The 23,585-nt window shown below is 40.8% G+C and overlaps 2 protein-coding genes across 8 annotated transcripts in view; both read left to right on the top strand.

Annotated features, from left to right (window-relative positions):
- NUP160 (nucleoporin 160) overlaps positions 1-4,800 on the top strand; it is a 54,841-nt gene extending 50,041 nt beyond the window's left edge. For 2 of the 3 annotated variants that reach the window (XM_082845489.1, XM_082845491.1), the window contains 5 exons: positions 88-189; positions 802-943; positions 2,598-2,723; positions 3,159-3,263; positions 3,731-4,800. In XM_082845489.1, the coding sequence (XP_082701615.1) occupies positions 88-189; positions 802-943; positions 2,598-2,723; positions 3,159-3,263; positions 3,731-3,820 (565 nt within the window). In that variant the 3' untranslated portion in view covers positions 3,821-4,800. Of the gene's footprint in view, positions 1-87; positions 190-801; positions 944-2,597; positions 2,724-3,158; positions 3,264-3,730 lie in introns of those variants that run through there. The other variant, XR_014326406.1, reaches the window with a different exon arrangement.
- A 6,752-nt stretch (positions 4,801-11,552) lies between these two features.
- The window catches only part of FNBP4 (formin binding protein 4), a 38,162-nt gene continuing 26,129 nt past the window's right edge, over positions 11,553-23,585 (top strand). For 4 of the 5 annotated variants that reach the window (XR_014326407.1, XR_014326408.1, XM_082845493.1 and 1 more), the window contains exons 1-8: positions 11,564-11,805; positions 12,797-12,886; positions 18,669-18,805; positions 19,326-19,509; positions 20,122-20,269; positions 20,374-20,494; positions 21,959-22,294; positions 23,352-23,562. Coding sequence is in view for 3 of the 5 variants with exons in the window: in XM_082845493.1 (XP_082701619.1) it covers positions 11,568-11,805; positions 12,797-12,886; positions 18,669-18,805; positions 19,326-19,509; positions 20,122-20,269; positions 20,374-20,494; positions 21,959-22,294; positions 23,352-23,562 (1,465 nt within the window). In the remaining 2 variants the exon portion in view is untranslated. Of the gene's footprint in view, positions 11,806-12,796; positions 12,887-18,668; positions 18,806-19,325; positions 19,510-20,121; positions 20,270-20,373; positions 20,495-21,958; positions 22,295-23,351; positions 23,563-23,585 lie in introns of all 5 variants that reach the window. The other variant, XM_082845492.1, reaches the window with a different exon arrangement.

Below are 23,585 nucleotides of genomic sequence, written 5' to 3'. Positions count from 1 at the left end.
GTCATCTCGTCTCCAGTTTCAGTAGCAAAATAATGTGGTGCTTTTCAGCAAATTAGTTTACTCTGTGTGGAACCATTTTCATTGCAGATGCATCAAATTGCAGTTTGGAGGAGAGGCAGCCCAAGCAGAAGCCTGGGCCTGGCTAGCAGCCAATCAGCTCTCATCAGTCATCACCACTAAGGAGTCTAGGTATAGCCCTAGTCTTCATCCAACCCTGCAAGGGCTTACCCTCCATATCCTTCCCCAGTGTCCTTTAGTGTCTTCAGAATCCTTCTCTAACAACCCTAACCCTCAGTAAACTTCCCTTTCCTGAATTGCATTTATAATTTGTATTATGCAGCTTAGCACTTTAGAATTATAGCATTTTACAGTCTTGGAGTCTTCTGACATTATTTTTCAAACCCTAAATTAACACCAGAATTACTATCAAAGTACAGATTACAAGATATCACCCTAATCTTCTAAATCAGAACTACTGCATGATTCTAATGCTTGATCAGGTTTGGAAATAGTGGTCTGAGCCAATTTCCTTGTTTTAGAAATCTGGAACAAACAAGTAAAGTGAATTGTTTAGTTGAGTTAATATGTGGTTATTGGGAAATACAAGAATCCAAGTCATCTAGTTTCTAGTACCATCCCTAAGTCATATTGGCCCTAATAATGTTAGTTGTCATTTAGCTGTATTATCAATTCTGTTGTGAGTGTCTATAAAGATTTTTTCCATGTAAATACATGTTTTGAATGGTACTATAATTATCTATTAAGAATCTGGAACTCAAAGTCCTTTCTCCTTTTATCAAGTGCTACAGATGAAGCATGGAGGCTATTATCAACTTACCTGGAAAAGTACAAAGTCCAGAATAACTTATATCACCACTGTGTAATCAACAAGCTCTTGTCTCATGGAGTGCCTCTGCCTAACTGGCTTATAAACAGTTATAAGGTAAGTGGTATCTTAACTTATAGAGAGTGAGAACCTGGTCTTTATCGTCCTGAATAACTTGATGAGATGATTAAAAAGGAAAAGATAGAGTGACAATTTATGGAAATATACCGACTTATATACTTACAGCTTCTCAGTCTTAGCTAAAAACAGTTTACTTCAGTCCTGTGAAGTACTGGGTGTTTAGATTTGAAGTTCTCCGTGTTGGTGATTAAGTTAATGCATGCTTGTGTGCTCACTGAAGAATGAGTGTGTATTTAGAACAATGAGTATATATGGAACACAGCATTCACTATTCATTACTCAAAAAATTCACAGGAGTGAGTGGAATTCTTTTCAAAGTCTACTGTTGTAGTTTATCTTATGACAGGGCCGAAAGCAAGCTCGTCACACGAGATGAATTGTGCCGAAGCACAGCAGCAGAGGGCTGCCGCTCGCTCAGGCAGAACAGCGCCGTCTGTCCTGCTGTGGTAGCTTTTATTAAAGCATTATCTAGGTTTACACTTTAAGACTTATTTTCTTAACATTCCAGAAATGCCAAAGCAGCAACATATGTTTCTATTGATTATACAAGCAATAATTGGCTTTCTTGAAAAGATGCCGTGCTTCGTCCTTGAGCGCCAAAGCAGCACAAGGTTCCCACCATTATTTTGATTATACTGAAGTAGCACAAGGACATTTCCTTGCATTCCCACCACTCTGATTAGACTGAGGACATCTCATGGATCAGTGCCCAAAGCACCCAATGCTTCTTCGCAGGCCCCTGGTTTGCCGGGCGGGGGGCTTATGGGTCACATCTCCTTTCCATGTCCTCAGTTATTCCACTACATTCTACAACAGTGTTTCTTTCAGTTTCTGTCAAAATTGGGTCCTTGGGCGACCTGCATTAAATTATTTTGATGGTGGGCTTCTTCAAAATATAGATTCCTGGGCTCCATCCCAGACTTACAGAATCAAATTACCTTGGAGTTAGGATCCAGGATCTATATTTTAACAAGGTTATGATTTGATTTGATGCATGCTAAGTTTGAGAACTACTGTACCTGAAATACACTGGGCACAATAGGAAAAGAGAATATAAAGCTTAAGAAAGTTAACCTATTTTTTTAAGTTAGAAAGTAGAGAAAGCAGCTAAGATGGTAAAAGTTAAGACTGTGATCAAATCAGAATATAGAAAGCATAATTGACATAATTAGGAGAGGCCTTCCAAACTGAGGCTGTATCACTTTTCTCTCACCCTGAGTTAAATACAAATGTAATTCAAGCATTTAAAGTTGGTGATTCTTTTAACTTCTTTCTCATTTGTCATTCATATTTTCTGAGAATTAATGTGACTATGTTATCTCTGGTATTCAGCATTTCTGGGAAGGTTTGTTGACTTACTACTGTGGAAACGAATTAGGAAAGAATTAAAATGTGTCTTAGATCACAGAACAGGTGAGGAAGGCCACTTAACAGAAGGGGCCTCACAAGGTGCGCAGAGGTAACTGGGCTCTTGGGAATCCAACCCTCATCCCAAGATAAGTAAACCAAGGTGTTTGTTTATTTATAATGAAAAGTATAAATGCCAGGGAATCAGACACTCAACATCCTTTGGTCCATGCCCAGGTAAGATGGAAATTGGTAAGTGTTCTTAATCACTAACTTTTTACAGAAGGTTGATGCTGCTGAGTTGCTCCGTCTCTACTTAAACTATGACCTTTTAGAAGAAGCTGTGGATTTGGTTTCAGAATATGTGGATGCTGTATTGGGAAAAGGACATCAGTACTTTGGAATTGAGGTAGGCTTGTATCCACATTTCCTTTTAATTCTGTATTATCACACTTTCCTTTTCCAAAGTTTTTTCAGATAATTTACATCTAAATTTCAGACTGGAAATAGTATCATTCATTGACAATTTAGAGAAGAGTTTTGTTGAGTGTGTTTATCCCTAATCAGCCTTAGCCCTACTTTAAGATAAAAGATGATATGAATTTGAAAATACATTTGATTTAACTAAGAAAAGGACCAGTTCCCCAGTTGAAAAGAGATGCGGGGTTCCAGTCATGTACCGTGTGCACACGTGTGTGTGCGCACATGTATGCATACACACACAATTTCTTGTTGTGAAAACAAGTAAAGCATTTCATGTTATTGAATCCTGTGGAAGTAGCTACCCAGAAGAAATGGTCCACTTTTCAGATTTTCTTCAAATAATAGGTATTTTTCTTTCCAGTTTCCACTGTCTGCAACAGCTCCAATGGTGTGGCTCCCATACTCTTCCATTGATCAGCTTCTGCAGGCTCTGGGAGAGAACAGTGCCAACAGTCACAACATTGCAGTGAGTAAACCCTCTCCTAGGGCATTTTATATAAGCCCTTGCGTTAGCAGTTACAGCTTAAAGCTTGCTTTTCTGGTTCTCAAGGATTAAGGAGAGGGCAGAAGCCATTTATTGCCCTTCACATGCTGCCCAATCCCTTTATGAGATGATTAGTTAAATCAGATATAACCTCTCTGGTTGGTTCTGGGAAGAGAGCTAATAAAGCTTTTATTAAAAATACTGGTATGATTTGCATATTTAGAAATTCGTTAGGGAAACAGGGTTGGAGTATTGTATATAGCAGAAAAGTCCAGTTATATCAGTGGAGTCACAGAGCAGACTCCTGTACTGAATGGTGGTTAAATGAAGCACAATGGCTCACAACTTTATTAGGGGAAATCCGGTTGCTGAAGTCAAAGTGATTGATAACTTTAGTCTTTTTCAGTCCTTGACCTATTCTCCAATGATTCCCTTCTTTTCTCCTACAGCTGTCCCAGAAAATACTTGACAAATTGGAGGACTACCAGCAAAAAGTTGATAAGGCAACACGGGATTTATTATATCGTCGGAACTTGTGATCTGGATGGTTGCCCAGCCTTTGGAACTGCTTGGTGCCTCTTAGGGCTTAAGACTTTACCCAACAGGAAACCTGTACTCCAGGCCGGTTTTTATACCTGTAAATGATGTGTACAACAGTCAAGTCTGCATTCTGCACAAGAAAGAAGGGCAGATGAGTCACAGGACCTGTGCTTGCTGGTGGTGCTAACACACAGTTTCTGGTTTTCAACCTTGGTCTCAGACAGCTGCTTTTGTATATGATTCACAAGCTTTTTTAGAGTTTATATTTTTTTAAACTACCGAAGACATTCTTTATCTGAAAATTAAAACCCACCTACACTTTCCAAAACAGCTGATGGTTGTTGGTTCGTTGTAGCTGACCACCAAAAGCAGTCACTGCAAATCCTTTCATTCTTCCCTATCACTTTTTGTATTTCAATGGAATTATTTTGGTCCAGAACTGACATGTATTTTCTGTATTGCAAACAGAGGCTAATGATTTTGCATACCCTTTTCATTATTTATTGTGGAGTTTTTTTATGATCTCCAATAAGGTATTAAGTAATTTGCCTAGATTAAGCCTAACGTGATGACCAGCTGTTAAGGAAGATATCTTTTTTTTTTTTTTTTTTAAGGAAGATATCTTGAATCTGGTTCTGAGGCTAAAGTGGAATAAACTCTTAGCTAAGAAAAAATTGAAAATTTATCATCTGTAAAAGTAATACATTTTCAAAGTAAATTCCATTAACCTCTATGATTTATGATAATCAAGCCGGACTTGATCATACAGGCAGTCTAATAACGTATTGGACCAAAATATAAACTTTCCTCTTCAGATTCAGAGGCATTCATGGCCACAAATTCGGGGGGACGTGAAAAAATAAACTCTTGAATTTTATTCTGTATATTAAAATTTATCTTTTAAGGAAACCATCTGTATAGTACTTGCTTATATGCCCTTTGATCTTTCTTGAGTTGTTCATAAGCATTTAATTTTTATGTCAATACCATATTTACATTATATATTTTAAATAACAATGTGAGTTTCCCTGTGGTACTGTTATTGGTAGATATTGCGGTATGTGACTCTTTCTTCACATTATCTCTGCCACGATTAATGCGAAGTGTTTGATGCAATTAGGGGCCACAAGATGTCTTGCCTTTCCAGCTCCATAAACTTGCGGCTTACAACTGTAGCGAGAAATATACTTTGACCTGTGTATACATATATAACCAAGAGAAAGCTTTCACAAAATATGTATCCTCACTTGATATATTTTCATGAGTGACTAATGGATGATAACCTACAGCCTGAAAAATGTCAAACCCTCTTGTAGCCATTTCTGAAAGATAAGAAGTAGCTCAAGACTGGCCCTGTTGCAGAAAGCTGTTCATTTGCATTGTTGATCAAAGCAGTGGTTTCCATGGTGGCAGTTCATAAGACACTGACCAGCTTTTCCTGTCCTCACTATTTTAGTTCAAGACCTAGAACTCATGCTGGAGCCAGCCCAGCTCTTCTGTCAATTTTCTTCCACCTTCCTCACTTTGAAATCCAACCAGAACAGAAAGAAGGTGTCCACGTTCTTTCACTTCACTTTTCTCATCACTTTGAGTCCGCAGTTTCGTTTTCTGGACCATGTGATGTATTAATAGCATCGTCTTTCCTTGTGTTTTCCAACTCTGGCAATTTTCTGATTACAAATTGCTATTAAAAGGGGTCCCTTCTTTTTTAGTGCTTAACTACCATTAAATAAAGGTGTGACTCTTGGAGGAAAACTTCATAGTTCTTAAATAATTTAGCATAATGTAACTAGTAAGGTTACACCTTTCCAGCCTGTGACAATAAAAGTAGGTACCATTTCTGTTAATAATAGAGTTTATGGGACACGGAGTTTCATATTGACCATTCTTACCAAGTTTATTGCTATGATTTTTGTGATCTAAGAAAGGTCATTTGTTCTACAGAGCCGCCCATCAGTGAACACATTCTAGGTAACAGAATTAACCTAATTTACCTCAACCTGATAATACTTTTATTTTCTACTAGAACACAGTATATATTATAGAAAATTCTAACATTTCTTTTTTTTAATTTTATTTATTTATTTATCTGTTTTTGGCTGTGGTGGGTCTTCGTTTCTGTGCAAGGGCTTTAGTTGCGGCGAGCGGGGGCCACTCTTCATCGCGGTGCGCAGGCCTCTCACTGTCGCGGCCTCTCTTGTTGCGGAGCACAGGCTCCAGACGCGCAGGCTCAGTAGTTGTGGCTCACGGGCCTAGTTGCTCCACGGCACTTCCATTTCTTTTAATCTTCACAGCTCTTTCCAATTTTGTACCTAAAAACAAAGATAGTCCTGCATTATTTTTTAATATAATCGGCTCATCATTAACCCTAAGCCACTAGAATATACCTTCCTGTGTCTGCACAGAACTCCAACATCAAAAGACATTTATTGTTCAAATGACTTATGCCAGTTTCTAGAGACTAAAAGTAGGTATTTCTTCCAGTAAATGAGGCTTCATGGTTTAAATGAACTTCCATGAAACACACAAGGTCAAATAATGTGGTATAATAAAGAGTATATCTGATCTTTTTCCCCTATTCCTGGCATAGAGATTATAGAACCCTTGTAGTTTCCTGAGTGAAAGAAGTCTTTGTTATGCTAGTAAGGTGACTCTTGGCAGGGGGGCCCTTAGATAGCTTCAGGATAGGGCTAGTCCCCAGGAAGACCCACCCTGTGATGGTGAATATAGGGTTAGAACTTTGGGCCAGAAGGACAGGGCAGGGGGCTTGAGATTGAGTTCAGTCACAGTCACAGTGGCCAAGTGAGTCAATCAACCATGCCTATGTAATCAAGTCCCAGTAAAAACTGGACACCAAGGCTGAATAGAGCTTCCTGGTTGGAGAACACATTAATGTGTTGGGAGGGTGACATGAGGACTCCACAGAGAGACAGCATGGGAGCTCTGTGCTCCCTCCCACACCTCACCTTGTATTTTTTTTTTTTTTCAATAAATATTTGGCTGCGCTGGGTCTTAGTTGTGGTATGTGGAATCCTCATTGCCGCGTTCAGGATCTTTTAGTTGCAGCATGTGGGATCCAGCTCCCTGATCAGGATTGAACCTGGGCCCCCTGCATTGGGAACGCAGAGTCCCAACCACTGGACCACCAGGAAAGTCCCTCACCTTGTGTCCTTTATAATAAAACTGGAATCATAAGTATAGTGCTTTCCTGAGTTCTGTGAATGCTTCTAGAGAATTCAAAAATGTGAGGAGGTCGTGGGAACCCCTGATATTATAGCCAGAAAGAAGTGTGAGTGGCATGGGGACCTCATGTGGAGCTGGCTTCTGTAGTAAGGGCAGTCTTGTGTGGGACTGAGCCCTTAAACCTGATTGTTACCTCCTGGGGCTTATCCCCAGAATTGAATTGATCAAAGTACACCCAGTTGGGAGTGAGACAATAATGACTGTTGACCTAAAAAATATATACTGCCAGTTATTTCTCCAGCAAAGATAGATTTATTCGGAATCATCAGACAATTGCAATCCAGGGTCTTGCAACCAAGGCATGCCATGTGCAAGTCCCCCCAGGGCAAGGGAAGGAGCGAGGAAGGGGGGGGGGAGTTGGGAGAGCTATAGTAAACAAAGCACATGGCTTTTCATTGGCTGAGTCCTTGCTAGGAAAGAAGAGTTTTCTTCCTATTGAGCTCTGCTATCATCCCAGGGCATGAGAGCTCCCAGTCCTAGTCTCCCAAGACTATTTAATTGAGTTTTCCTTTTTTTTTTTTTTTTACATTTATTTATTTTTGGCTGCGTTGGGTTTTCTCTAGTTGTGGCGAGCCAATTCTTATTGCGGTGGCTTCTCTTGTTGCAGAGCACGGGCTCTAGGCACACAGACTTCAGTAGTTGTGGCATGCAGACTCAGTAGTTGTGGCTCGCGGGCTCTAGAGTGCAGGCTCAGTAGTTGTGGCGCATGGGCTTAGTTGCTCCGCGGCATGTGGGATCTTCCCGGACCAGGGCTCGAACCTGTGTCCCCTGCATTGGCAGGCGGATTCTTCACCACTGCGCCACCAGGGAGGTCTGAGGTTTCAGTTTATTAATTTCTTACATGATAAAATTTAGATGAATTAACACACACAACCCTAAAACTTCATTCTACACTGCTGAAGCTGGGATTTCTGTGGACAGTCTTCCTCTGCAGCATATCTCATGTTGAAGTTCCAAAAGCCAGAGCTTTAATATGGATTAGGAAGGTTGGCTTTTGAAATTAACATCAAATACAGAGTAAAGACATCGCCCACCAGTCGTGATTATAACTAAATATATTTGAAAATGCATGTTTATTTAAATGATTGTTCTTCCCAGGTTTCACTTGTCAAATGTAAGCTCTGATAATTTGATTTTACTAATTCCAGAGCTGTTTAGGTCCCTGGCAATCAAAGAGCAGGCCTAATTTTTCTTTAAAGGGAGTGACTGACCATGTTTACTCACCCTGTGTGGAGACGTAAAAAAAAAAAAGCCAGATAAGTAGTTTAGGTTTTGTAGTCTACACAGTTCTCTGTCACATATTCTTTTTTTTAATTGATTACTTATTGAAGTATAATTGATTTACAATGTTGTGTTAATTACCGCTACACAGCAAAGTGATTCAGTTATACATACATACATATATATATAAACATACATATACAAATTCTTTTTTTATACTCTTTACCATCATGGTTTATCACAGGATTTTTTTTTTTTTTTGGCTGTGTTGGATCTTCGTTGCAGTGCACAGCCTTCCCATTGCAGTGGCTTCTCTTGTTATGGAGCACAGGCTCTAGGTGCAAGGGCTTCAGTAGTTGAAGCACACGGGCTCAGTAGTTGCAGCACGCCGTCCCCAGAGCACACGGGCTTCAGTAGTTGCAGCATGTGGGCTCAGTAGCCGTGGCACACGGGCTTAGCTGCTCCGCGGCATGTGGGATCTTCCCGGACCAGGGCTTGGACCCATGTCCCCTGCATTGGCAGGTGGATTCTTAACCACGGCACCACCAGGGCAGTCCTCTGTCAGACATTCTTTTGTTTTGTTTGTTCAACCCTTTAAAAGGTAGGCCTGGGATGTCCCCAGTGGTCCAGTGGTTAAGACACCATGCTTCCACTACAGGGGTGTGGGTTCAGTCCCTGGTTGGGGGAAGTAAGATCCCACATGCCATGCTGCACAGCCAAAAAAAAAAATTTTTTTAATAAATAAATAAAAAGCAGGCGTAATTTAGCCATGATTTGTCCATTCTTGGTTCAGATCCTAATACCTTCTCTGAGGCCAAAAACAGTAAAACATGTCTCTAAAGCCAGTGGTTCTCAACCCTGGCTAAGCATTAAAATAAAGAGCTTTTTAAAATAAAATTGATATGAGCCCTGCACTCTCAGCCCTGATTCAGATTCTTATATTGCTTTAATACCCTCCAGATGGTTCTCTAAACAGCTGGGGTTGAGAACCCTGGCTACAAACATTAACAGCTACCTCCAAAAATATAAATTTCCCCCAAGGAAAACAGCCTTTCACATTTCTATGCATTGTGGTTTAGCTCATAATCTCACTTGTTTACAGCCAGTTTTATAATAGGATCTGGAATTTCATGTAAACAAAATGCTCATTAGTAGTAATAATAGCTACTATAGAATAATTGCTTATTTTGTTCCTGGCTGCATTGCAAAGAGCTTAAAACTATGATGTAATTTAAACTTCAAAACAACTCTATGGATACTATCACTAACATTTTACAGTTGCAGAAACAAGTTTAGGGATGTTAAGAAACTTGTGAGAGGGCTTCCCTGATGGCACAGTAGTTAAGAATCCGCCTGCCAATGCAGGAGGCACGGGTTCGAGCCCTGGTCCGGGAAGATTCCACATGCCGCGGAGCAGCTAAGCTGTGCACCCCAACTACTGAGCCTGTGCTCTAGAACCCAAGAGCCACAACTACTGAGCCCGCACGCCTAGAGCCCATGCTCTGCAACAAGAGAAGCCACCGCAATGAGAAGCCTGCGCACCACAACTAGAGAAAGCCCGCGTGCAGCAACGAAGACCCAACACAGCCAAAAATAAATGAAATAAATTTGTTTAAAAAAAAAGAAACTTGTCATAGCAATCACATCTGGAAGGTGCTGGGGTTGAGTTTTGAATCCAGATGTTTGGCTTCAAAACTCCTATGTACAACTACTGTGTATCAACTACTTCTTTTAATAAATAAATCAAAAAAAGAAAGGAAGAAAGAAATCATTGGTGACAGCTTCAAAACAGCATATTCTCCCCTGCTTCTACCTGTTAATTTTTCAGAAGTCTTGGGAGTCTAATCTCTCTAATCCAGATATTCCTCCCATAGGTAAGAAAAGGAAAGAACTCTTGCTACTTATTTCTAGTTTGTATATATTCAAGCACTATATTCATTCAAAAACTGAGTGCTTGTGTTCCAGAAAGTGCATTTCAATACTGGGAACAAAACAGACAAGTCACTGCTTTCGTGGCTTTTGCACTCAGCAACCAATTTAAGCGTTCATCTATAAATGAGGAATATGATCTATAAATTAGGAATAATGATATCTACCCTATAAAGTTGTGAGAATCAAATGCAATTCTACATATAAAGTCCTTAGACGGTACCTGACACATAGTAAGTGGTCAATAAATGTTACATATTATTAGCATGCTCTAGCAAGAACTGAGTGAGCGCTGGGAATATAAAAATATATACCACTGGGGACCTCCCTGGCTGTCCAGTGGTTAAGTCTCTGAGCTTCCAATGTAGGAGGCGTGGGTTCAATCCCTGGTGGGAGGTGCGGCCAAAAATATACCACTGGATTTTTTAAACTCAATTTAGAAGTGGGAGACGAGTATCAACGGTAAGTCAAGTTGCTAGGGAGGGGCTCAGCATTGAGATAAAAGGTTCAGAGATGTTATGCCTGCAACGGGTCTTGAGGAAGGAAAATAATTTTGCCACACGATGCCGTAGTTTTTCCAACTAGTGTGAAGGAATAAAGGTGAGAGAACCGCTCCGAGTGGCTGGCTCCAGAATGGGACAGGGGAGAGGAGAGTGCTAAAGGAAGATAAATCTATGAAAGCGGCCACGTTGGGAAGGCTCCTGTATCCCATCACAATTTAGGCTCTACCCTCGTATGCACTATGTCGTGATATTTTTCCACTTGATAAGCCACACGATAAGACGTCATCTTTGTGCCCCAAGAAAAACTTCACAAAACCATAAAAGACCTACTATTTTACCTAATGTTCAATGTTATATCCAAAGTAAGCCACAATAATCAGGGCGAAAGTTGGGAAAGGGCCTGGAAAGCGCACAGCTTCCTAGACGACAAACGACAAGAAACACCTAGGCAAGAACGGGTACAAAATGGAGGACAAGACGGTAGAGAAAAGACTCCGCAAAAACCGCATGGGTGGAGCCTGACGTAATTGGAAGCAAGTCTAAACTCACATCCTTCCGTACTATTCGCTTGACTCTGACCCTTTTTCCTTGTCCATTGGCTACCGGGTTCTTCAATGTGTCAAAACAGCCAATCGCCTAGCCCCGTGGGTAAAGTCCTCCTTCCCCCCGGGGGAGGAGCCAGAAGAGTGTACGGGGCCCAAGGCGCTTGCGCGGGCGCACGCTCCGCCGGTTAAAAGCGGATCCTTCTAGGAGGCGGTGTCGCAGTGTATGAATATTGATTACGCAGCGTCGCGCCGAACGCCCGCCCCTCTAGGTTGCCCGACGCTCGCAGCTCGCGTTCGGGCTCGCGATGGGGAAGAAGTCCCGGGCGGTACCCGGCCGTAGGCCTATCCTGCAGCTCTCTCCGCCAGGTCCGCGGAGCAGCACGCCGGGCCGGGACCCAGATCCGGAACCCGACACCGAGCCGGACTCGGCGGCGGCGGCGGCGGCGGCGGCGGCGGCGGCGCCCAGCCAGCCAGCCCCGGCGGCGCCGACGACAACGACCGCGGTCACTGCCGCCGCGGCTCCGGACGACTCACCTTCAGAAGGTAAGCGTGCGCGAGGGGCCGCGGCGCCTAGGTGGGGCGTCCGAAACTCGAGCTCGGGGCTCGCGGCCTAGGCCTCTCGGGCGAGTCCTAGGAGGAAGAGAAACCCGGGCGGGCGGCGTCCGCATCCGAGGCCTGTTGCGTGCGGCCTGCGGTGAGGACGGCTGTGAGCCCAAAGCTGCGGAAGGGGCGGCGGAGCCGTGTGCGCCCGGCCGGAGCCGACCCAGAGGCGCCATCTCTGGTGCAGGGATTGGCCCGGGCGCCCAGTCTGCTCAACGTCTATTCTTGGCTTTGAATAACTTACGGGGTAAATGTGAGAGTATGCGTTTCCGCGTCCTAGGTTTGGTGACCGTGGAACCTGCCGTTTCCTACACGGCATCGGCTTTTCCTTTTCGTTTTTGATGAAATTGAGAGAGACCCTTTAGAAGTGAGCATACCATTTTTATTATGCCAGCTAAAATGTAAGTAACCCCTAGTTGGCAGGTTTCCCAAAAATCCCTGGAGAGGTGGTGTTTGTGGGTTCCCAAGTACTTGTGTTTATCCCTAGAATGGTACTTGGGTTAAGAATAACCGGACTGGGCTATACTGCAGGGCCCAGACGCCGGAAAAGGCCCGACCATTTCAGGTTTAAAAAACAAAAAAAAATCACGTTGGGTGGTTCTTGCGAAAAAAATGCTCTAGTTGTGCTTTTCGTAAAAGCCTTCTGGTAGCCTGGAGAAGATTTATTCTGTGTGTGTGTTTTAACTTTGGATTATTTCAGATGTAATTATTATATACGGTGTTTAAATTCTTAATGTTAAAGCCACTAGGCAGATGGAAGATTCTAGTTATACTGGTTTTCTTTATTTGGGTTAGTGATGAGTTACAGCTACCCTGTTTTTAAATTGATGAACTCTAGACTTGAGAAGTCACAGATTGTTTTGTCACCTGTATAGTTTTTTCTGTGTTCCATCGTCTGACTGTAGTTTTCTTTTGTTTGCTTTTTTAAATCCAGATGAACAGGAGGTGGTGGTGGAGGTTCCTAGAGTTCAGAATCCTCCCAAACCAGTCATGACCACCAGGCCCACTGCCGTTAAAGCAACAGGTATAGTTTTTTTTTTCATCTTTTCTACATTAGGATCAAACCGTGTTTGTATATAGTGTTTTGATGAATGTTTCAGTGTTGCTAATTTATATTCCTCCCATAAAATGGAAATTTTAAATCTTTGTGAGGGCTTGTTGGTATATATACTTTAACCAATGTAAAATAAATTTTATTTATTTATTTATTTATGGCTGTGTTGGGTCTTCATTGCTGCGCACGGGCTTTCTCTAGCTGCAGGGAGAGGGGGCTCCTCTTCGTTGTGGTGCACAGGCCTCTCACTGCGGTGCCTCCTCTTGTTGCGGAGCACGGGCTCTAGGCACGCGGGCTTCGGTAGTTGTGGTGCGTAGGCTCTAGAGCGCAGGCTCAGTAGTTGTGGCACACGGGCTTAGTTGCTCCGCGGCATGTGGGATCTTCCCAGACCGGGACTGAAACCCATGTCCCCTGCATTGGCAGGCGGATTCTTAACCGCTGCGACACCAGGGAAGTCCCTTAACCAATGTAAAATTTGCTGTTCCCTTTTCTCTGTACCCAAATTACTTTGTACTACTTTTTCTACTGATGCTATTTTGTAACTAGTTTTCTAGCTCCCCATTATCTTGGCATTCTTTAGGGACACCAACAGTGTCTTTTCATTGTGTTATTTCTCTAACACACAGCTTTGATTGGTACCTAGCAAATGTTTGTGCAGCTGAAAATTGCTCTTATTGATTATTTTTTAAGCATGAAGGAATATTTGCAGTGATGGTTTTGTAGACAAACCTGGGTTCAGATCACCACTCTAGCATTCATACTAAAACCTCAGGACATCTTTTATCTGTAAAATAGATCTTACAGCCCTAAGTTATTTTGATGATTAAATTGAACAATATATATAAGTTTCTAACACAGCAAGTGCCAAGAATGTTAGTTTTCTCTACTCTTTATGTATCTTGAAAGATTAAAATATGTTTTGATACTAAATATTCTATAATTGGTAGTAATTTTATTCTTCTGAATTTGCAGGACTTTTTGTACTATGTGACACCTGAAATAATAGATGCTTGTTTCCCCCTACCCCGTATTTGCCACTTAAAAAAAAAGTATGGGTTGGAAAAGGTAAAACCACATTGTGAGAGAAATTTCAGAACTAGGAAATAGCATTTTGTATTTGTAAACTACATATATTATTTCATTTGGGTCTTCTAAGGATTATGTGCAATGGATAGAATTTAAATGTTCTACGAGAAATTTCCTTGGTTGCAGTGTCAGTCAGCACTTCAGACCTTTATGTGCCTTGTGAACAGAACTGTTTTCATTCTGTTCAGCTTCATCCTGCGGCATAAGAATATATCAGCTTTACACTCCATCCCTCCCCACTGCCGTTGGCAACCACAGGTCTGTTCTCTATGTCAGTGAGTCTGTTTCTGTTTCGTAGGTAGGTTCATTTGTGTCATATTTTGGATTCCACATATAGGTGGATATCATGTAGTGTTTGTCGCTTTCTGACTTGCTTCATTTAGTATGATGGTCTCTAGTTCCGTCCATGTTGCTGCAAATGGCATTATTTCTTTTTTTTTTTTTTTTTATTGCGGTGCGCGGGCCCCTCACCGCTGCGGCTTCTCCCGTCGCGGAGCACAGGCTCCGGGCGCACAGGCCTGGCGGCCATGGCTCATGGGCCCAGCCGCTCTGCGGCATGCGGCATCCTCCTGGACTGGGGCGCGAACCTGCGTCCCCTGCATCGGCGGGCGGACCCTCGACCACTGCGCCACCAGGGAAGCCCTATTTTTTTTTTTTTTTTTTTTTAAATAGCTGAGTGGTATTGCATTGTATATATGTGCCACATTTTCTTTATCCATTCTTCTGTCAGTGGACATTTAGGTTTTTCAGATATTGTTTCTTCTTGACTCAGTTTTGGTTATTTGCATCTTTCTAGGAATTTGTCTATTTTAACAAAGTTGTCTATTTGTTGCTATAATTCAGAATATTCTCTCATAATCTGTAAGGTCAGTTATGAAGTCCATTCTTTCATTTCTGGCTTTGGTAATTTGTGTCTTGTCTCTTATTTTTTTTGGTTAATATAGCTAAGTTTTGTCAATTTTGCTGGCCTTTTCCTAGCATCAAATTTGGTTTCGTTGATTATCTCTCTTAATTTTTTTGTGTCATTGATTTCTGCTTTTAATATTTATCATTTCTTTCCTTCTATTTGCTTTATAATTGTTTGCTCATTTTTTTCTAGTTTCCTATGGTGAACGCTTGAGTTGTTGGGTTGAGATACCTTTTTTCTTTTTTGACTTAAGGCAATAAATTCTCCTCTAAGCAAAAAAAAAAGAAAAAAAAGAATATATCAGCTTTATTCATTTCTTACTTACTAGTTGGTATACGCATAGGAAAAAGTTTAACGAAAACAAAAGGGAAGCAATTTTCCATTATTATTTGCATGGCTTTGTGAAACTGTAGATACTCAAGAATTGATATATATGTATATATTTTTTAAATTAATTTATTTTATTTATTTTTGGCTGCGTTGGGTCTTCGTTGCTGTACCCGGGCTTTCTGTAGTTGTGGTGAGCGGGGGCTACTCTTTGTTGCAGTACACGGGCTTCTCATTGCAGTGGCTTCTCTTCTGATGCATGGGCTCTAGAGCGCAGGCTCAGTAGTTGTGGCGTACGGGCTTAGTTGCTCCACGGCACGTGGGATCTTCCCGGACCAGGGGTTGAACCCGTGTTCCCTGCATTGGCAGATGGATTCTTAACCACTGCGCCACCAGGGAAGTCCCTTGATACATTTTTTTAAAGATGATTTTAGTTAAAGAATTTACTTTTATCACTATAAACATGCTGAATTTCTTTGCACAAAAATGAAATTTTAAGTTATTAAAATATGCTTTTATAATATAGTAGAGAAGCATATGTAGTATTTTTATGCTAACAGATATTATGGTAAATGCATGTGAAATTATCTAAGGGAAAATTTAGAATAAGTTCTGTTAAATTAGGCCAACAGACTACCATGATAGTCAACAGTATTTAAGCATCTTCTAGAAAAGGGTATTTAATGTGGTTCCATAGATGAGTGTCAGACATCTGTGAATCCCCTGAAATTGCACACTCAAGTGTGTCTTCCTGAGAGAAGGTCCACAGCTTTTATCATTTTGATTGTTAATAGCTTTCTGTGACCAAAAGAGTTAAAAATCACTGTTCAGTGTTATGAGGAAATAGTTTCTAAGGGGCATAAGGCACAGTTACTGTTTGAAGCTTATCAGGAAAGTAAAGTATATATCTAAGAAATAAATAATTTACTGCCCGATATCATTAGTTAATTTGCAAATTGTGTGGCACCATCCATTAGAGGTAAGCATATTGAGGTTTGAGGAGTCAGTACTCCTCAAAAAAGACTGCTAAGGACTGGCTCTGAAGATTGGCCTTGTTTCCTCTGGCTTCATTTAGCAACAGCTTCTCAGTAGTAGTCTAGAAGCCTGGTCCTGTGAAGCTTTTGGCTTTCTAAGATTATGCAATTTTGTATAGTATTGTGAGATTTTTTTTTTAGTGTTATTCTAAATGCATGCCTGTTTTTATTAATGTATAGAATAAATTTTCAGAGATGTAATTAGAACTTGTTTCATGACTTGATTTTATCTTTTATTCCTTTAGAGTTACCTTTTGTCCCCTTAACATCATTTTATGTAATCCCATAATGGTCTGATTAATCATAAAGTGATATTGCGTCTGGCACTACACTGTAATTTGCTTTTCCCGTCCCCTGTTTGAGAGCATTTGAGTTGTTTACAGTTTTTGGTTATTTAAATGAGGCTCTTAAAAGCTTTGTGCAAAACAATTTTTGTAATTATTTCTTAGGGTTATATTCTCAGAGATGAGATTATCTAGCTATAAGAAACTTTGAGAGTTTTGTAGTTCTTGGTATATGTTACCAGATTGTTCTTAAATATTGTATCAGTTTATGGTGTTGCTAACAGTATTAAGTATGTGTCTTTCCCCCAAATGCTGCGTTTAATCGTTTTCATTTACTTTGCTATTTAATTGTCATTATGTTATCAGGAGTTTGGAAGAGGTTTTAAGTGTGTAATATGAAAAGCTCTGAGTTGAAGAGAAAAAGACTAGGTGGAGCCTTGGCTAAACCTTTTTTTAAAAAATAAATTTATTTAATTAATTTATTTATTTTTGGCTGCATTGGGTCTTCGTTGCTGCCCGCTGTCTTTCTCTAGTTGCGGGGAGCGGGGGGCTACTCTTTGTTGCAGTGCGCTGGCTTCTGACTGCGCTGGCTTCTCTTGTTGCAGAGCACGGGCTCTAGGCGCACAGGCCCAGTAGTTGTGGCACACGGGCTTAGTTGCTCTGCGGCGTGTGCGATCTTCCCGGACCAGGGTTTGAACCCGGGTCCCCTGCATTGGCAGGCGGATTCTTAACCACTGCGCCACCAGGGAAGCCCTTGGCTAAACCTATTGCCCTAGAGACCCACTCTGAGCCTGGGGAATTACCCCTGCTTGGGAATTTTGTAGTCAAAATTCCACACGGCTCACCTGGTTGGAACCTTTTACCAAAAGATACAGAATTAAAGAACTAAGGCCAGTGATTATTGTCTCTGAACTAAGAAGTGTGTTTATATAAAAATATAAATTTCCCATCCTCCGCCTTCCCTGAAAAACCCATCAGTGCTAAATACTAAAATGCAAATTTTTTCTGTACAGAAATGTCTTATGTAGTTCTATCTTTATCTCTTGTTCAGAAAATGTGGAAAATTGACTGGTATGACCCCACCCCCAAAATGAGATATAATATATTTGGTAACTGGAAAATGGAGATACTGTGAAATATCCATTTAAGAATCTTCCTAATCAGTTTAAAATAATATTTTGGAAATTGATAGTGTAACAACTATATACTAAAAAAATAATGAAGGTGAAATTTATGTGGCTAAAACAATGAATGTGAACTTTTGTATGATAAATGAAGCAATTTGTGTTCATGTTTAGGTGAATCCATGAATTTGTTTATAGAATTATGACAGAAAACTAGGTTTTACCTCCTGATAAATCTGTTCAGTTACCAAGCACTGGAAAATTTAGTCTTATTAATAGCTGCATAGTCTAGCTAGACTTAAATATTTCATATACCTATTATAATAAAATGATATATGAAGAGGGTATATATGCTCACTTAATTGTAACATTAGAGTAGCCATAGGTGATACAAAAGGAAATGGCATAAGCATTGATCAACTAGTAAAAAAGTGTATAATTTCAGGTTTTTTTTAAGAAGGAAATTGCATTGTAGCATCACAGAGGCCATACCTAATACCATTTGAGTGGGAATTTTGGTTTTAGCTGGGTTTTTGTTTAGCTGGGTATTTGTTCCTAACCTACCATGTTAGGTTCTGTTTTAATTTGTCACTTCTTTTTTGAGGAAAAAAAATCATTGAAAAAGAGCTTTGTTTTTCACTTTGAAAATCTCCTTGTTTCATTTACTAAACCCTAATTGGTTTACTTGTTTGAGATGGACACGTAAAACAACAAATTCTAAAATCAGGATATACTATGTGTTATTTTGACAGAGGGAGTATGAGGTTGAATAATTGAGCATATATTTTGAAAAGGATGTCAAGTTGCTATGCAGATTGATTTTATTAGCTCTAAGTGCATAGTCAGTTTGTACCTCTTTTTGGTAGTTCATTGAAGACTTTTTTGAGGTTCTACAAGTAAACTAAATGGCTAAAGAATCATATTTTCTCTTGGATACTTCCTAGGACTTTTTGACATTGTTATAAACGTTGCTTACCTTTTTGTTTCCAGGAGGTCTGTGCTTACTTGGTGCATATGCTGACAGTGATGATGAAGAGAGTGATGTTTCAGAAAAACCAGCACAGTCTAAGGAAGCAAATGGAAACCAGTCAGCTGATATTGATAGTACATTGGCCAACTTCCTAGCGGTTAGTGGTGTTTTTGTTTGGGTTTTTAGTTATTGAACACTTTGGGATCGGAATTTCAAGTGGTTAGCCTACTTGTCAATCTATGTCTGTCTCTCCTCCTTTTTTTTTAGTCTCTCCCCATCTCCTCTTTTTGTGACAGTTGTAATGAGAAAAATGGGGAAGAGGAGGGGTTTTTTTGTTTTGTTTTGTTTTTTCAGTATGCGGGCCTCTCACTGTTGTGGCCTCTCCCGTTGCTCCGGACGCGCAGGCTCAACGGCCATGGCTCACGGGCCCAGCCACTCCGCAGCATGTGGGACCTTCCCGGACCGGGGCGCGAACCCGTGTCCCCTGCATCGCCAGGCAGACTCTCAACCACTGCGCCACCAGGGAAGCCCAAGAGGAGGGTTTTGACTTGGGAAGCTGAGACTTAAGCTTCTCAAGTCAAAACCCTGTGTGTGTGGGATTTTTTTTTTTTTTTAAGTGATGGCCATTTTTCTGGTTTAATGTGATTAATGAGTTTGTCACTATTTTCATTCTAAAGGAGATTGATGCTATAACAGCTCCTCAGCCTGTAGCTCCTGTAGGAGCTTCTGCTCCACCTCCAACTCCACCTCGGCCAGAGCCAAAGGAATCAACATCAGCCCTTTCTTCCACTACCCCAAATGGGACAGACTCAACCCAGACTGCAGGGTGGCAGTATGATACTCAGTGTTCACTGGCAGGAGGTAAACTTGATCCTTTGAGTTTTAAAGAAATCTAAAGTGTAGTTCTTAAAGGTGTTCTAGGCATTGAGGTTCCCAAAGGTGAAAGCCTGTGTGCTTTAGCCCCAGACTTTAGAATTCTGGTTTCTTAAATACAGTATTTAGAAAATGAGAACGGCTAGGGTATATTTTTATCTACTGAAAGATAATTGTTTGCCTTTTAACCCGTAGCAGATTATGCTCGGTAAATAATAAAAGCCATTATTTTAAAAAGTATTTTGGGGTTCAGAATACATTTTTCAACTATCAAACTGCTTTTTTAAACCATGTTTGCAAAGATGACTGAGGAGGGGGGAGTGGCCCCCCCAGGGAACATTTGACAGTGTTTGGATTTCTGCCTGTCAGTCACAGCAGAGGGTGGTAGTGGGTGGTGAGAGGAGGGTTTACTGCATCGACTGGGGAGAGGCAAGGATGCTGGTGAACACTACATCGGACTGCCTCCACAACAGAGAAGTGCCCTGCCCAGTTGTTAACAGTGCTGTGTTAGGTTGTTATAGCTTTAGAGTTGACTTGAGATAGAAGGTCAGAGTTGTGTGGGAATATGTGCTTCTTAAAATTTGTTTCATTTTCTTCTAGTTGGAATTGAGATGGGAGATTGGCAGGAGGTCTGGGATGAGAACACAGGATGCTATTATTATTGGAACACACAAACAAATGAAGTGACTTGGGAATTACCCCAGTATCTTGCCACCCAGGTGCAGGGATTACAACATTACCAGCCCAGGTAAGAATAGACTTGAAAAATAAGTTACTAGAAGGAAATCAGAGTCTTATCTTTTGCTGATAATATTTGCCTTCTGTTTCTCTTGCTAAGTATATTTTTTTTAGTTCCGTAACAGGTGCTGAAGCTAGTTTTGTGGTAAATACAGACATGTATACTAAGGAGAAAAATATTTCAGTTTCCAGTAGTAAAAGTGCACCAGTCATAACCAAGCGAGAAGTTAAAAAGGTCAGTGTTACAACTTACCTCATCTGCTTATTTTCACATCTAAAGAACTTGAATGTTACTCTGTCACAGGTATATAAGCCTTCTGTTAATATTTTACAGCATAGATGTGAAACAGTATACATTTTGTTTCTTAAAGTTTTACATAATCTGTGTCTGTTTATTATATGGCATTTATAGCAGTTACCCAGTTCAGTGGTGCTTTTGGAGCTTTAGGGTGCAATAGAGGCTCCTTGAGTCATTGTGAAGGACATGGGAGCAGCCAAGCAGGCAACGCTTCGGGTCCCCTTCTCTGCTTCAGAATAGTTGTATTTTGGGATTCCACCTTTTTTTTTTTAATATAAAGATTGGCTACCTTAAAAACTGCTACTAATAAAACTTGACCATTTTTGTAATCTCATCAGTAAGAAAAGTAAGTTGTACTCTACAGAGAGAATGTGTTGAATTTTAATTTATCTTGAATTTTTGAATGATGACGGAGTTGTATCAAAAAATGCTTTTACAGGGCTTACCTGGTGGCGCAGTGGTTGAGAGTCCGCCTGCCGATGCAGGGGACACGGACGGGTTCGTGCCCCGGTCCGGGAAGATCCCACATGCCGTGGAGCGGCTGGGCCCATGAGCCATGGCCGCTGAGCCTGCGCGTCCGGAGCCTGTGCCCTGCAATGGGAGAGGCCACAACAGTGAGAGGCCCGCGTACCGCAAAAAAAAAAAAATGCTTTTACAGAATAAGTTCACCTTTACACCTGTAAGAGGGAGGTAGAATAAATATATCAGTGGAGGAGGTAGACACTTTAAATGAAATCACACATTTCATTTTAGAAATATTTCACTTTCCTCTGAATCACCTTCACAGCATATTTAAGTTATCTCATCATACAGAAGAGGAAGGTGAAGATTTATCCAGTCATGTGTTGAACTGGCAAGATTCTGATCTTATTTAAATCTGCCTCTGTTTCTTACTAGTCTGCCTTTTGATGTACAGAGAGTAGAAGAAAAGATATGTTTGAGTCCCACCCAGAACTGTAATACTGCCTTCCTAAAGTAGCAGTGTTTCCATTATACATGTGTAAAGAAAATGGTACAAACATGTACACTAATCTGATGGGAGTCAGTGGTTTTTAAGAATATCCAGTGACTGAAAATTATGGTCGTTTTTATTTTTATTTATTTATTTATTTATTTTTGTGGTGCGCGGGCCTCTCACTGTTGTGGCCTCTCGCGTTGCGGAGCACAGGCTCCGGACGTGCAGGCTCAGCGGCCATGGCTCACGGGCCCAGCCGCTCCGCGGCATGTGGGATCTTCCCGGACCGGGGCACGAACCCGTGTCCCCTGCATCGGCAGGCGGACTCTCAACCACTGCACCACCAGGGAAGCCCTATGGTCGTTTTTAACACGAACAATTAAATGTACTGTATATTTAGGTGAGATTTCTTTGAAAGTTAAGCGAAATTATTTTATTCTTTACAGGAAGTGAATGAAGGAATTCAAGCTCTCTCAAATAATGAGGAGGAGAAGAAAGGGGTGGCAGCATCACTGCTTGCTCCTTTATTGCCTGAGGGAATAAAAGAGGAAGAAGAGAGATGGAGAAGAAAAGTAATTTGTAAAGAAGTAGAGCCAGTTTCAGAAGAGAAAGAAACAAGTACAACAGAAGAAGCAACAATAGTAAAGCCACAAGAAAGTCTATTGGACGGTGTGGAAGACCCTACTCAGGAGGATATTTGCAGTGTTGTTCAGTCTGGAGAAAGTGAAGAGGAAGAAGAACAAGATACCCTGGAGCTGGAGCTGGTTTTGGAAAGGAAAAAAGTAAGTGTTTGAAGTTCTGTTAGATGTATTTTCTTCCTTCGGAACTGTCATACTCTGGGATTGCTGTGCTCAATTTACAGCCATTGTTGGGATTTTGTTTTTCTTATCCTTTCACCTAGATATGCTTATGTAATAAAAACTTGAACTATGGAGTTGTAGTTCTTTTGGTCCCTGATGATGCTTTTGGTAGTTGACAACCAATAAAGACTAACGTTGTTATGATTTAAGGATAGATACAGTAAGTAATGTATATCTTTGGTTTAGCTTCTTAACAAACAAACATTGCGGATTCTTGTGATAATTTGTTTTTAACGCAACAGTTAAAGTACAAGTTGACTTCCAATGATCACCTGTGGTATTGTGTGTATAGTTAAGTGGACCTTATGGGAATTCCCTAGCAGTCCAGTGGTTAGGACTTGGCGCTTTCACTGCCTGGGCCTGGGTTCCATCCCTGGTCAGGGAACTGAAATTCCACAGACTTCTATGCGGCCAAAAAAAAAAAGGAAAAAGAAAAGTGGGCCTTGTGGGAAGATAACAGGAGAGTTTAAGAGGAACCCATTATTTCATGTGCTTTCCTTCTAAGATAAATGGTCCACAGGAAACTTTCTGATTGAGAAGTTGATTTTTACTTATTTTCTGCCCTGATTTTTCTTGGAACAGTTGTATCTACTGCTGCCTTGAGTATATACGAAGCAAAGTCTTAACAGGTGTTATAGCAGTAAATCACTTTGAAGCTTCTCGCTTTTGAAAAATTTGAAGCTATAGAGAGGGACCAGCGAAAGTTGAGCTTTATCCTTTGTGTATATATGTACTAGAAAATTTGTTCATGGATCTTTAGAACCTATACCCTTTAAATCAGTATTTGTTAACTGTAATCATGAGTAAACATTTATTGAGTAACAGTAGAATTTGGAGCATAATGATCAATCCTGATGTAAAAATGTATTAAAAAATACTTATTGTCCTCAAAGGATTTAAATTCCAAAAACACATGGCTGTCATTCTTGCTACTCACAAAGATAAATGTTGGTAAACAGTTAATTCCTGTTCGTCGTAGGCAGAGCTGCGAGCCTTGGAGGAAGGAGATGGTAGTGTGTCAGGGTCTAGTCCGTGTTCTGATATCAGCCAGCCAGCATCTCAAGATGGAATGCGTAGACTTATGTCTAAAAGAGGAAAATGGAAGATGTTTGTTCGAGCTACCAGTCCAGAATCTACCAGCCGGAGTTCTAGCAAAACTGGACGAGAGACTCCAGAAAATGGAGAAAGTGGTAATTTGTGCTTTAATTAAACT

Source organism: Leucopleurus acutus (assembly GCF_964270905.1).
Source record: "Leucopleurus acutus genome assembly, chromosome: 8".
NCBI lineage: Eukaryota > Metazoa > Chordata > Mammalia > Artiodactyla > Delphinidae > Leucopleurus > Leucopleurus acutus.
This window is presented reverse-complemented; position numbering and strand designations above follow the sequence as displayed.